This window comes from Nomascus leucogenys, chromosome 12 (genome assembly GCF_006542625.1).
Source record: "Nomascus leucogenys isolate Asia chromosome 12, Asia_NLE_v1, whole genome shotgun sequence".
NCBI classification, from domain to species: Eukaryota; Metazoa; Chordata; class Mammalia; order Primates; family Hylobatidae; genus Nomascus; species Nomascus leucogenys.
In genome coordinates, this window is record NC_044392.1 from 43,133,018 (window position 1) to 43,144,321 (window position 11,304).

At 46.2% G+C, this 11,304-nt stretch overlaps 1 protein-coding gene and 1 pseudogene across 4 annotated transcripts; one reads left to right on the plus strand and one right to left on the minus strand.

Moving 5' to 3' along the window:
- Positions 1–421: 421 nt before the first annotated feature.
- On the minus strand, positions 422–8,821 carry CD1D (CD1d molecule). Of its 4 annotated transcripts, none has more exons than XM_003258648.4 (7): positions 8,783–8,821; positions 5,686–6,029; positions 5,121–5,387; positions 4,532–4,810; positions 3,690–3,968; positions 2,810–2,909; positions 422–2,716 (listed from the first exon to the last, which is right to left on the minus strand). In XM_003258648.4, exons 2-7 carry the CDS (start codon positions 5,744–5,746, stop codon positions 2,695–2,697), a joined length of 1,008 nt encoding a protein of 335 aa, XP_003258696.2. In that variant the 5' UTR covers positions 5,747–6,029; positions 8,783–8,821; the 3' UTR covers positions 422–2,694. The 4 variants fall into 4 exon arrangements, with proteins under 4 accessions (XP_003258696.2, XP_030679069.1, XP_030679071.1 ...); XM_030823209.1 differs by lacking the exon at positions 8,783–8,821 and adding an exon at positions 6,686–6,901; XM_030823211.1 differs by lacking the exon at positions 8,783–8,821 and having other exon boundaries at positions 1,946–2,716; positions 5,121–5,352; positions 5,686–5,953.
- Positions 8,822–9,088: 267 nt separating this feature from the next.
- Positions 9,089–10,979, plus strand: LOC100587010 (annotated as a pseudogene).
- The last annotated feature ends 325 nt before the right edge of the window (positions 10,980–11,304 follow it).

Consider the following 11,304-nt stretch of genomic DNA (forward strand, 5'->3'; position numbering starts at 1 on the left):
AGATTAAGCACAGGTGATGCGAGGGTCTGCAGATAGAATGGGGTACAGGGCGGGGCAGGGACCACAGGCAGCGCCACACAGGATGTCTTCACACCCCCTTCATTGACCCACCATGCAGTAGCTGGAAGCTGCAGGAGAGCCCCTTCCTCCTGCTGTGTCCCTCCAGGGCCCTTTACTGAAAAAGCTTAACAATGTGCTGATTTAAAGGAGAAAGTCATTGTGCTGACTTTAAAGGAACTCTGTTCATTATCACTGAGCCTATTATGAAGAATGAATTTGGAGCAGAGTGGTAATAAATCGACAGTCAGCACAACACTCAATAAGAAACATGATATTCATAAAAAGAGTATTAACATGTTCTAAAATGAATTCTCAGAATTTTCTGAGATATTTGGAACTATTTATTTGAAGGAAGAAAAAATTTCCTGGAGAGATAAGCCTTTATTTTCTAAATAAATTAAAATTGTTTAAAGATGAGTCAGAGCTACCATAAATTCATGCAGAGGCATTTCCAAAAGGACATCAGTAGAGACTTTAACGCATGTGCCCTCAGAATGCAGAAGGCCAGTGGGGTTGGTTCACAAGCTTGACACTGCTAGAGGAACCTAAGCTGAAGAGCGCCACCTGAGGGCGATGCGGTACCAAACACAGAAACAGCCTCCACATCTTTTAAGGCATTACACACTTGAACTCCACAAGTCTAGGATATAATCAAGGCAGACATTATCATCCTCCTTTGGCACAGGAGGAAACTGGTTCCGAGGCTAGAACTCCAGTCCCCTCAGCCAGTGCATTTGCTGGTTCATCTCACTGTCTTTGTTTCTCAAAGCCCGGCTTCGAATTCCCCTCCCTCCAGGACGCCTTCCCCGACTAACGCCAGGCCAATCTCCTTTTCACTTAGCATTTTGAGGAAGTTGTTGTATAACACTGCACAATGTCTAAGAACAGTGGTTCTCTAATTTTAGCTAAGCAACAGAATCACTAGAGGGCTTGACTATCGAGCCCTCTCCCAGACCCAGAGTTTCTCATTCAGCGGGTATAGGATGAGGCCCAAAACAATTTGCATTTCTAACAAGTTCCCGGGTCCTGCTGAGGCTGCTGGTCAGGTTACTACAATTTGGGAACCGTTGATTTAGAAGCTAGCGTAATTTATTTTTTAAGACAGGGTCTCCCTCTGTCATCCTTACAGTGTAGTGACACAATCACGGCTCTCACTAACCTGGAATTCATGGGCTCAAGGGATCCTCCCACCTCAGCCTCCAGAGTAGCTAGGACTACAGGCGCTCACCACCACAGCTGGCTAATTTTTAAATTTTTTGTAGAGACAGGGTCTCACTATGTTGCCCGGGCTGATTTCAAATGCCTGGCCTTAAGCAATCCTCCTACCTCAGCCTCCCAAAGCACTTGGATTATAGGCATATCCAAGTGCTTTGAGATATATTGAAGCTAGCAGAATCTTCACCCACATCCTAAATTCATATGTGCAAGTCTAGTATAGAGAGTGTGAAATCTTACTTTTCTCAAGCAAACACTCCCCAGCAGTTAAGTCTCACTTATTTTTTCTGGGTGTTCAGGGGCCCTGACTGCCAGGAGATTTATCTCCCAGCTAGGCAAACAAGATTTTGGCCTCCTTATTTCTTTGGCATTAGAAAGGTCTGCTGCCCCTGTAAGTTTCCTGCTCTGTCCTCTCTAAGATAAGAACACAGCATAGCTGGGCTACCATCACCATCATTGCTGCAGCTCTTGCTTGCCCAGGTGGTGCTGGCCCTTTCCCTACATTGTCTCTTTTAATAGCCATAAGTAAAGGACACTGCTGTTGTTGCTGCTGTTGTTTTGGGAAGGAAGGGATGCCTTCATGACAATCTTCTTCCAGGAAAAAAGTGATGACCATTTGAGAGAAATATCCTTACTCAGAGTAGTTTTTTACAACATAATACACACACACTATGGTTTCTCTTCATTTATTAATTACACCAAGTAAAAATGTGAAACGCCTCTGTTTCTTATAACCTAACTTTCTTTTTAAGAGAAAATGTCCTTCTTCAGTTGTAAATCCAAGTTTACAGTAGAAACTGTGTCCTCTAACTGCCAATATGACATCCAGAGCAAACTTTTTATAGAAGAGACACAAACTCCTGGGTTTGTCATCAGTCAGTAGGTATGTATTTGGGGTGTCCCACATAGTATTTTGTCAAAACTTGAGTCGACCTTTTAAAATCAGGCACGTTTGCTGAAAATCCAGATTTCCAGTTTTCTTGAAAAATGGTTAAAGCCAAGCCAGGTCCTGACTTTATACTTGACAACAAGCAGCTGCAGCTGATTCCTTTGGATAGGACATGTGTGTTCCAGTTCATTGCAGATCCCATCACACACACTCACACCAGCTCTTACCTCCTTGTCCCTGGTAGGTCTTCAGATACAAGTTTGCACACATTTGCACCTCTGATTTCACAGAGCCATTTGGGCTTATAAACTTGTAGTGTAATTTTTAAAAAAGAATTTAAATTCTTTTAGATAAATGTTAAAAGGGTGTGATGAAAGCTGCCTTATGACTGTTCTCTACTTTTTCAAGGTATCTCTCCTTTCATCTTTAATTCCTTTCATCTTCAATTCCTGAGCAGACCAGGACTGAAGTCTTGGGAACCTGAGGTCCAGAGGTCCTGGGTTCCAGAGACACAGATGTGGCAAGGCGAGTCACAGGATGCCCTGATAGGAACTGTGAGAGAACAGAAAGGGAAAGACCATTAAGGAAAAGGGAAGCCAGAAATGAAGGGGAGAGAGGTTGAGGAAAGGGAAAGGGGAGACTTACGTTTGCCTCTTAAACCAGGAGGTAAAGCCTACAATGAGGAGGAACAGCAAGCATGCCAGGACTGCCAAGGCGATCAAGCCCACGGAGGTGTAGCTCCCACCTGCTTTGGAGGAACACAGGCTGTCCCTTAGCACAGGACCCCTCCCTCTCTATATCCAATCCCCTGGTCTAGGCATGTGTGTGAGGGTACCAGGTGCTTCTTATTTCCTCCTCCACTTAAAACCCCAATTTCTATTCCCCATAAGTTTAGATTCCCCATCTTGTTTTCAGTGCCTGGGCATCCCAAATTCAGCCCACTTTGGCATTTGCTAGTGTAGCATAGAGGGAAAGGGCAACAGCTTTGTAGCAAGGCAGACCTGAATCTAAATCCAGCCCGTCCACTTTCTATATGGCTCCAGGCAGTTAACCTATCTCAGCCTTCATTTCCTCATCTATAAAATGAAAAGAGCAGTACTTGCTTCAAAGAAAACTGTGAATGATGAGATGAGATACTATATGCAGATTCATCAGCCCCTACAGAGGGAGCACTCAACCAACCAAGCTATCTTTGCTAACCTGACTTCCCAAGGGCCTGGCTCTGTTTATGCTGAGGAATGAATCCTCCTGGGATTGTTTATTCACTGCCTACTTCTGGATCCTTGAGTTTTGTAGTCTTGTTTCTTCTTGTATACAGAACACTATTTCAATCCTTTTTGACTTTCAGGTCTTTATTTCCCTCCTTCCTGTATCTGGAACCCCTCTCTCTATCCCTTTTATTAGGGGCCTCATCTCTGAAACTCCTCTAACCTGGGTATATCAAGCCACATCCCTCCCCAGTGCCTCCCTCTATGCCTGAGAACCACCTCCTGCCATTTCCAGCCTGGGCCCAGCTCTTTCTCACCCCAGTAGAGGACGATGTCCTGGCCCTCTAGACTGCTGTGCTTCACCCGACAGGACAGGCCAGCCGCCTCCCCAGCCACCACATCCAGGGTCGCTCGGAGATACCATGTCTCGTCAGCATTGGGCAGGATGTCCCCTGGCTGAGTGCCCTGCTGCTCCTGCTCACCCCGCATCCACTTCACCCATACAGGCTTTGGGTAGAATCCTGAGACATGGCATACCAGCAGCAGATGGCCAGGGCCAGGACTGGGGCCACGGGACAGCCAGGCCTTGGGCTTCACTGTATCCAACAAGGGAATGGGGGGGAACTTAAAGTGAAAACTCTGCATTAGAGGCTCCAGGCCTCATACCATCCTTTTTGACTTTCAGGTCTTTATTTCCCTCCTTCCTGTATGCCCCTGACATGTTCACTTCTGGAAATGAAGTCTCCCACAACTTTCAATCCATTTGTCCCACTTTCTTCAGGGAGCCTGCCCTGATACTCTTTCTTCTTCTCTGGTCCCAGCCTCCTATGAATGCCCCTTGTCTGTTCCCCTATAACACCCTTTGTTTTGAAATAACATATGTAGCCTATTTCAAGCATTGCGTTAACTAACATCCCCCTACCAAGCAGGGATCCTAACTGCCTGACACCGTTCACCCCCAGTTGTTCATTAATTGAATTCATGGAACCCAAGAGGTGTTCAGTTGATGTCTGTGAAATGAATAAATACCCTCACCCCTTATCCTGCCCCTCCTGGGCCTTCCTCTTCTTTGAATGCTCAAAGGGAGGAGAACCCTGGAATGGAAAAGCCTGTTTGGAACCCTGAAGTGGAGTGCAGGGAGTAAGGAAGGTAGGCTGACCTTGCTTCTCCAGTTCCGACTTCCCTGACTCAAGGAGGCCACTGACAAATTGGGGGCAGGTGCCATTAAGAAGCCACTGCACTGTTTCCCTCGTCCACTTGTCCTGGTTGAGCACTTGGATGGCCGAGTTTACCCAAAGTGGGGCCTCTTGGGCTGGCTCCCAAGAAGTTCCTTGAAAACTCAGGATATCTCTTCCTTGAAATGCTACATGGAAGAAGTTATTTGAGACGTTCCCAGAGTGCACCTCACAGCCAGCGGATACCTGGAGCTCCACGGGATCTGTGGAGAGGAATGGAGAGAAATCAAAGAAGGGTTTAAAAGACTGGGAGAGATGAAAGAGAAGAAATTGATGTGCAGGTTATAATGGGGACCCAGACTTCAGGGAAAGGAAAGTAAGTGACCTGGAGTAGGCAGGAACGAGGGATACTTTGAAGAGCCAAAGGCTGGGACATCTCCAGGTAGAAGGGAAATCAGAAGAGGGTGGACAGAGCAGAGAATCTGATCAGGTGGTGCCACAGTCTACCAGTTGAGCTTCTGTGGCCATTCTCTCCCCTTGGGTACCGGCCCAGGATCCTATCCCTCAGCTCACAGGCTAAGCGTAGCATTTTGGCGAATTCCTTCACGTCCCTGGTGAAGCTGCTTCGATAAACCCGAAATACATGCTGCAGCGTCTCCCACTGCTGGTCGCTGAACGTGCCCTGGGACCAAGGCTTCAGAGAGCTGACGGTGTCCGAGTCGTTGCTCCAGCTGTGCGTCTGCAGCTCCCCCAGCCACACCAAGCCATCGGTACGCGTCCAGCTGCTATTGGCGAAGGACGAGATCTGGAGGAAGCGGAGGGGGAAAAGCCTTTGCGGGACTGGGAGAGAATGAAAATTGGAGGCGCGTAGCAAGTGGCCGGGAGAGCAGCCAGCGTAAAGAGAAGGAAGAAAGAAAGAAAGAAACAAGAGGAGATGAGCTTCAGGAGGGGGCTGATGCCAGAGAACTCTGTGCCGCGCTGCCTCTCCCCGGAGCCAGGGAGCAGCGAGTTTTCTACCTGGATCGCGCCAGTGCGTCCCGGGTCTCACCAGTCCCCATCAGGCGTTGCCCTCCGTCCCTACCCAGCTCCCTCTCTCCGCCCTCCCGCGAGCGCACCCAGGCGCCCTCGTTCCACCCACCTACAGCGCTTCCCCAAGCCTGGAGGAGCGCCCAGAGCAGCAGAAACAGCAGGCACCCCATATCGCCCGGCGTAGTGACATCGCGTAGCGCCGCCGCGCTCCGCCCTCTGACTTGCGCACTCTTCTCCCCTTCCGCTCAGCTCACGTCTCTTTGCGCTGGGTGCCAGCCAATTCCCAAGCCCGGACCCTGGCAGCCCTCCTCGCTGGGCTAGCCGGCGGTTTGCTGCTTCCGCGGAAGGGCGCCCTCGCCCTTAGCTGTGCAAGCTGCAAAGAGGTCGGGGTCCCAGCAATCCTGGTGCCGCCGCTCACTTCAGTAGGTTTCACAACCGGCGTGTCTCAATTTCCTGTTTCAACGGAGACTTTGGGTCAACGTGTGGGACGCTTTACAACCATTATTTATGTTTTGGAAGCAGGACATAAGGTTGTGATTGTGTTACAATTCCAACCATGGTAAAAATGCAAAGGGAAAAAAGGAGCAAAGTCCTTGCTTTAGCAGTAGATGTCTCCAGGTGGAAAGACTATGAGTGATCTTAATCTGCTTTACATCTTTGTTTTCCAAAATTTCTCAAGTGCAAGTACCACATTTACAATAAAGTAAACGCATGAAAATTAATTTCCTCATTGCACATTGAGAGAACTGGATTAGGTTGGCTACAATTCTTTACAACTGTCATATCCCAGGATTCCTCCACCTCAGTGTTCCCTAGCCTCTCTTTCCTCCTGTCATGGTCCTTGCTCTCCCTTCCCCGGCCTCTGCTCTGTCTTCCCTGACTCCTTTTTGGGGGCGCGCCCCCAGACTGTCTTCTTCCTCCTCTCCTCCCTGGCCTCTGCCGGCTTACCTTCTCCTCTGGCTCCTCACTCATTCACTCTCCAAATATAAGCCTCTGTTTTAAACAATAAGTGTAAGATGACAATGTGTACCTGGACAGCCAACTCGCCACTTCTCACACTGAAAATAAGAAAAAGTGACCAAAAATCGTGGTTCCAAGCCTTAGCTCACCTTGAGGAAAAGACCCCTCTTTGGCAACTCAGAACCTGGGCTGCAGCCTGGCACCTCCCTCTCCCTCACTCTTTTTATCCAATCTATCGCCAACTCATCTCTATTTCACTTCTTTTTAAATACCTCTTGAATAAATTCCTTTTTCTACATTTCCACTGTCACCATCACCCTAACCTTTTGCCTGATCTCCTGAAGTAGTATTCTTGGGTAGAAAACAAAATCAAATTAGCACAGCCCGCAAGATTATGCGCCCTCCAGCCCTGGTGTCTACCTTTTGACATCACCTCACACCCCAGCATCATTTGCTCTGTACTGTGTAGCCTGGCTGTTAGCTTTCAGTTCCTCCGCTATGCAAAACCTCTTCCTGCCTAAGGTCTCTGCACAAAGTTCCCTCTACATGAAAGTTCTTGACCTTCTCCTCACCTCACCCCCTCCCAATGCCTAGTTATTTCCACTAAGATATCAGTTCCAAGGTCACTTTCTCAGGGAAGTCTTTCCAGATCTGCCAGACTGTGTGACCCTAAGCAGGAGAAGTAGGCCAGTCCCCACCTCCACTGCTTGTACACTAACTGGCTTTGAGAAGCTATCCTCTCAGCATGTAGCAGAGTTTATAATTATAGAAATGGCCATATGTCTGTCTCCCTCTATGTCCTCTTCTAAATCAGCTGGAGAGGGGCCGGAATGCAAGGATCATGTCTCCCTAATCTGGTTCCTCCCATTCTGCTAAAGTTAATGTTTCCCTTCTCCCATATCCTGTTGCAGCAAGAGTCCTAGAGAAAATAGGCTACTGCACCACACTCTAGGCTGGGATCTTGTAGACAGTCGTAACCCAGCCTATCTAATTATGTGTAATTTGCCCAAAAAGGCTTAAAATAACATAGTAACCATGTTCTTGTAACAAATAAGGTGCTAAATTACTAAATTCGGATACAAAAATGCCTAAATAATGGCTAGGAGGGAAGCTATGAGAAGTAAAAAGAAAAATAATTATATAACTCATGGGGCAATATTTTTAACTTTACTTTCTTCAAATTTCCAAGCTCCCTTTAAAAACTTGAACAGTTCTGTTTAGTTTTTGTGTATCTTAAAAATTTTAAGTGCTAACATTCTTGCACACTTAAAGACAAGAAGCTGGTTTGTGTGTGTGGTTTTTTTGGTTTTGTTTGTTTATCAACAGAGGCCAGGCAGTATTACCTTCAGAAGTTAGGACTATCTGGAGTTATACCGATATTTTTTCCCAAAGGTCAGTTGAGTTAGACACTTTTTGGCTACTGGAACTTTCACTGCTTTTTTTCTGGGAAAGGAACCATTGAATTATGAAATGTTTTGCAATATGTTACCTAAACAAAATATTTTATAACAAGACTGACTCAGAATACCCTGGCACAGAGAGATGGTGATTTACTCAGAGCCTTAAAATAAGCCCACGGTGGGTACTACATGATCTCACTTATATGTGGACTCTAAAATAGTTTACTATTTTATGGAAACAGAGTTAGGGTAGTGGTTTCCAGGAGCTGGAGGGAAGGGGCAAATGGGTTAATTTTGGTCAAAGGGTTTCAGCCTCTCAATTTTGAGAGGCTGACCAAAACCTTGGAGCCTGATCATAAGGGACTTACTTGGTTTCAGTTAAGAATTCACAATTTACAATGTCAAATTAGTTGGAATCTTATATGCTTTCTTCATGTTTTTGTTATCCTAACCATAAGGAGACCATTTAATGTACAAAGGATAGCTGCATATGAGAATTTAAGATTCTTGAGGGGATGCATAAGGGAAACTTTTGTAATAGCTATCAGGAGGATAATACCAACGAACTAAAGAACTCTTCTTAATAGGACTTTCCACAAGCCAAACTGATCAAAATCAAACAATTCAAAGTTCAGTCAATAAAGAAATTTCAACAGTATTCAAGTGCAATTGGTCATAGTCTTTGTTCAGAGCATAATGGTGATCAAGGACCATAGTTTGCTGTAAAATGGCCTGATTTAAAGAGGTATTCATTTTTGTAAGTGGCCTGATAATACAAACCACAGTAACCTGGAGATCCACTAAAAGAAATATAAGGATTATAAAACCCTGTAATAGTTCTCTTACCTCTGGGACGTCCAGTCCCAGGAGCAAAACTCCAGCGACGTTGGGCCCCGCCCCCGTGAAAGTGGAGGGCGGCCAATGAGGGCGGTCCTGAAGGGAACGAGACCAATGAGACGAGCCCGGGGCGGGGCCAGAGGGTGGGGGGGGTGGCGGCAGTGGCAGTCCGAGGTCGGCCTCCGCGCAGTATATGACGGAACGTCAGCAGCGGGATGGCCCTAGCAGTGGCAGCTGCCGCAGAAGCCCAAGCAGCCTCCGTGGCAGTGGAGGCTAGAGCTGGAGCGGCTGCGGCGGCACCCCGGGGAGTTTAAGATGGCGGCGGGGGCGGTGGCGCAGCGCTATAGGCTGTCCTGCGACGGCTGGAGCAGGACCACATCACCATACTGCATGTGAAGCTCACGGAGAAGGCGATCCGGGCGCTGGAGACTTACCAGAGCCACAAGAATTTAATTCCTTTTCGACCTTCAATTCAGTTCCAAAGACTCCAGGGGCTTGTCAAAATTCCAAAAATGATCCCCTCAATGAAGTTCATAACTTTAACTTTTATTTGTCAAGTGTGGGCAAAGACAACCCTCAGGGCAGCTTTGACTGCATCCAGCAAACATTCTCCAGCTCTGGAGCCTCCCAGCTCAATTGCCTGGGATTTATACAAGATAAAATTACAGTGTGTGCAACAAACACCTCGGATCAGATGACACGAGAAAGAATGACCCAGGCAGAGGAGGAATCCCGCAACCGAAGCACAAAAGTTATCAAACTCGGTGGACCATATGTAGGGAAAAGAGTGCAAATTCGGAAAGCACCTCAAGCTGTTTCAAATACAGTTCCTGAGAGGAAAAGGTCAACCCCCATGAACCCTGCAAATACAATTCGCAGCAGCAGCGTCTCTCAGAGGCCATACAGGGGCAGGGTGATTCACTTAGTGGCCCTGAAGGCCTACAAGAAACCGGAGCTACTTGCTAGACTCCAGAAGGATGGTGTCAATCAAAAAGACAAGAACTCCCAGGGAGCAATTCTGCAACAGGTAGCCAATCTGAATTCTAAGGACCTCTCATATACCTTAAAGGATTATGTTTTTAAAGAGCTTCAAAGAGACTGGCCGGGATACAGTGAAATAGACAGGCGGTCATTGGAGTCAGTGCTCTCTAGAAAACTAAATCCATCTCAGAATGCTGCAGGCACCAGCCATTCAGAATCTCCTGTATGTTCTAGTAGAGACGCTATATCTTCTCCTCAGAAACGGCTTTTGGATGCAGAGTTTATTGATCCTTTAATGAATAAAAAGGCCCAAATATCTCACCTGACAAACAGTACCACCAACACTAAATGGTCATTTGAATCCCACCAGTGAAAAATCTGCTACAGGCCTCCCGGTGCCCCCTGCAGCTGCTGCCATCCCCACCCCTCCACCACTGCCTTCAACCCATCTGCCCGTCTCACATCCTCCTCAGATTGTAAATTCTAACTCCAATTCCCCTAGCACTCCAGAAGGCCGGGGGACTCGAGACCTACCTTTTGACAGTTTTAGTCAAAATGATAGTATCTATGAGGACCAGCAAGACATATATACCTCTAGGACTTCTCTGGAAACCTTACCCCCTGGTTCAGTTCTATTAGAGTGTCCAAAGCCTATGGAAGAAAACCATTCAATGTCTCACAAAAAGTCCAAAAAGAAGTCTAAAAAACATAAGGAAAAGGACCAAATAAAAAAGCACAACATTGAGACTATTGAGGAAAAGGAGGAAGATCTTAAGAGAGAAGAGGAAATTGCCAAGCTAAATAACTCCAGTCCAAATTCCAGTGGAGGAGTTAAAGAGGATTGCACTGCCTCCATGGAACCTTCAGCAATTGAACTCCTAGATTATTTGATAAAATATATCGCTATCATCTCCTATGAGCAATGCCAGAATTATAAGGATGACTTCAATGCAGAGTATGATGAGTACAGAGTTTTGCATGCCAGGATGGAGACTGTAACTAGAAGATTTATCAGACTAGATGCACAAAGAAAGCGCCTTTCTCCAGGCTCAAAAGAGTATCAGAATGTTCATGAAGAAGTCTTACAAGAATATCGGAAGATAAGGCAGTCTAGTCCCAATTACCATAAGAAAAATACAGATGTGAATATCTTCATAACAAGCTAGCTCACATTAAAAGACTACTAGGTGAATTTGACCAACAGTAGGCAGAGTCACGGCCCTAGAACTCTGCTTGGACCAGAAGATGTGAACAAACTTAAGCTTATTTATTTAAAATTCCAAATGAGTTGCTCTAGATTCTAAAAAGGTGAAACTTTGGCTGTTGAAAGTTTCAGTATTAGTAAACTTCAGTTACTTTTTCTTTTCCATTTTACTTTGCTTCCCTGCATTTTGAAGCTGCTCTTTCTGGTTCTCCCCACCACCCCACTCCCAAGACTTGTGTTTGTTAATGGAAATAATTTTTTAGGTATTGGGGATCCATTGTCTATATTTCAAATCATTTTTTTTCCTCAAAAACTTGTGTTTGTTACTAGAAATGATTTTTTAGAT

What these genes read in the sequence shown, in the direction of transcription:
- CD1D (XM_003258648.4), bottom strand. Translation starts at nt 5,746, where the DNA reads ATGGGGTGCCTGCTGTTTCTGCTGCTCTGGGCGCTCCTCCAGGCTTGG. An exon ending in GGCTTGGGGAAGCGCTGTAG is followed by an intron (nt 5,388 to 5,685) that starts GTGGGTGGAACG and finishes ATTCTCTCCCAG; the next exon opens with TCCCGCAAAGGCTTTTCCCC. An exon ending in TCCTGGTTTAAGAGGCAAAC is followed by an intron (nt 2,717 to 2,809) that starts GTAAGTCTCCCC and finishes GTTCTCTCACAG; the next exon opens with TTCCTATCAGGGCATCCTGT.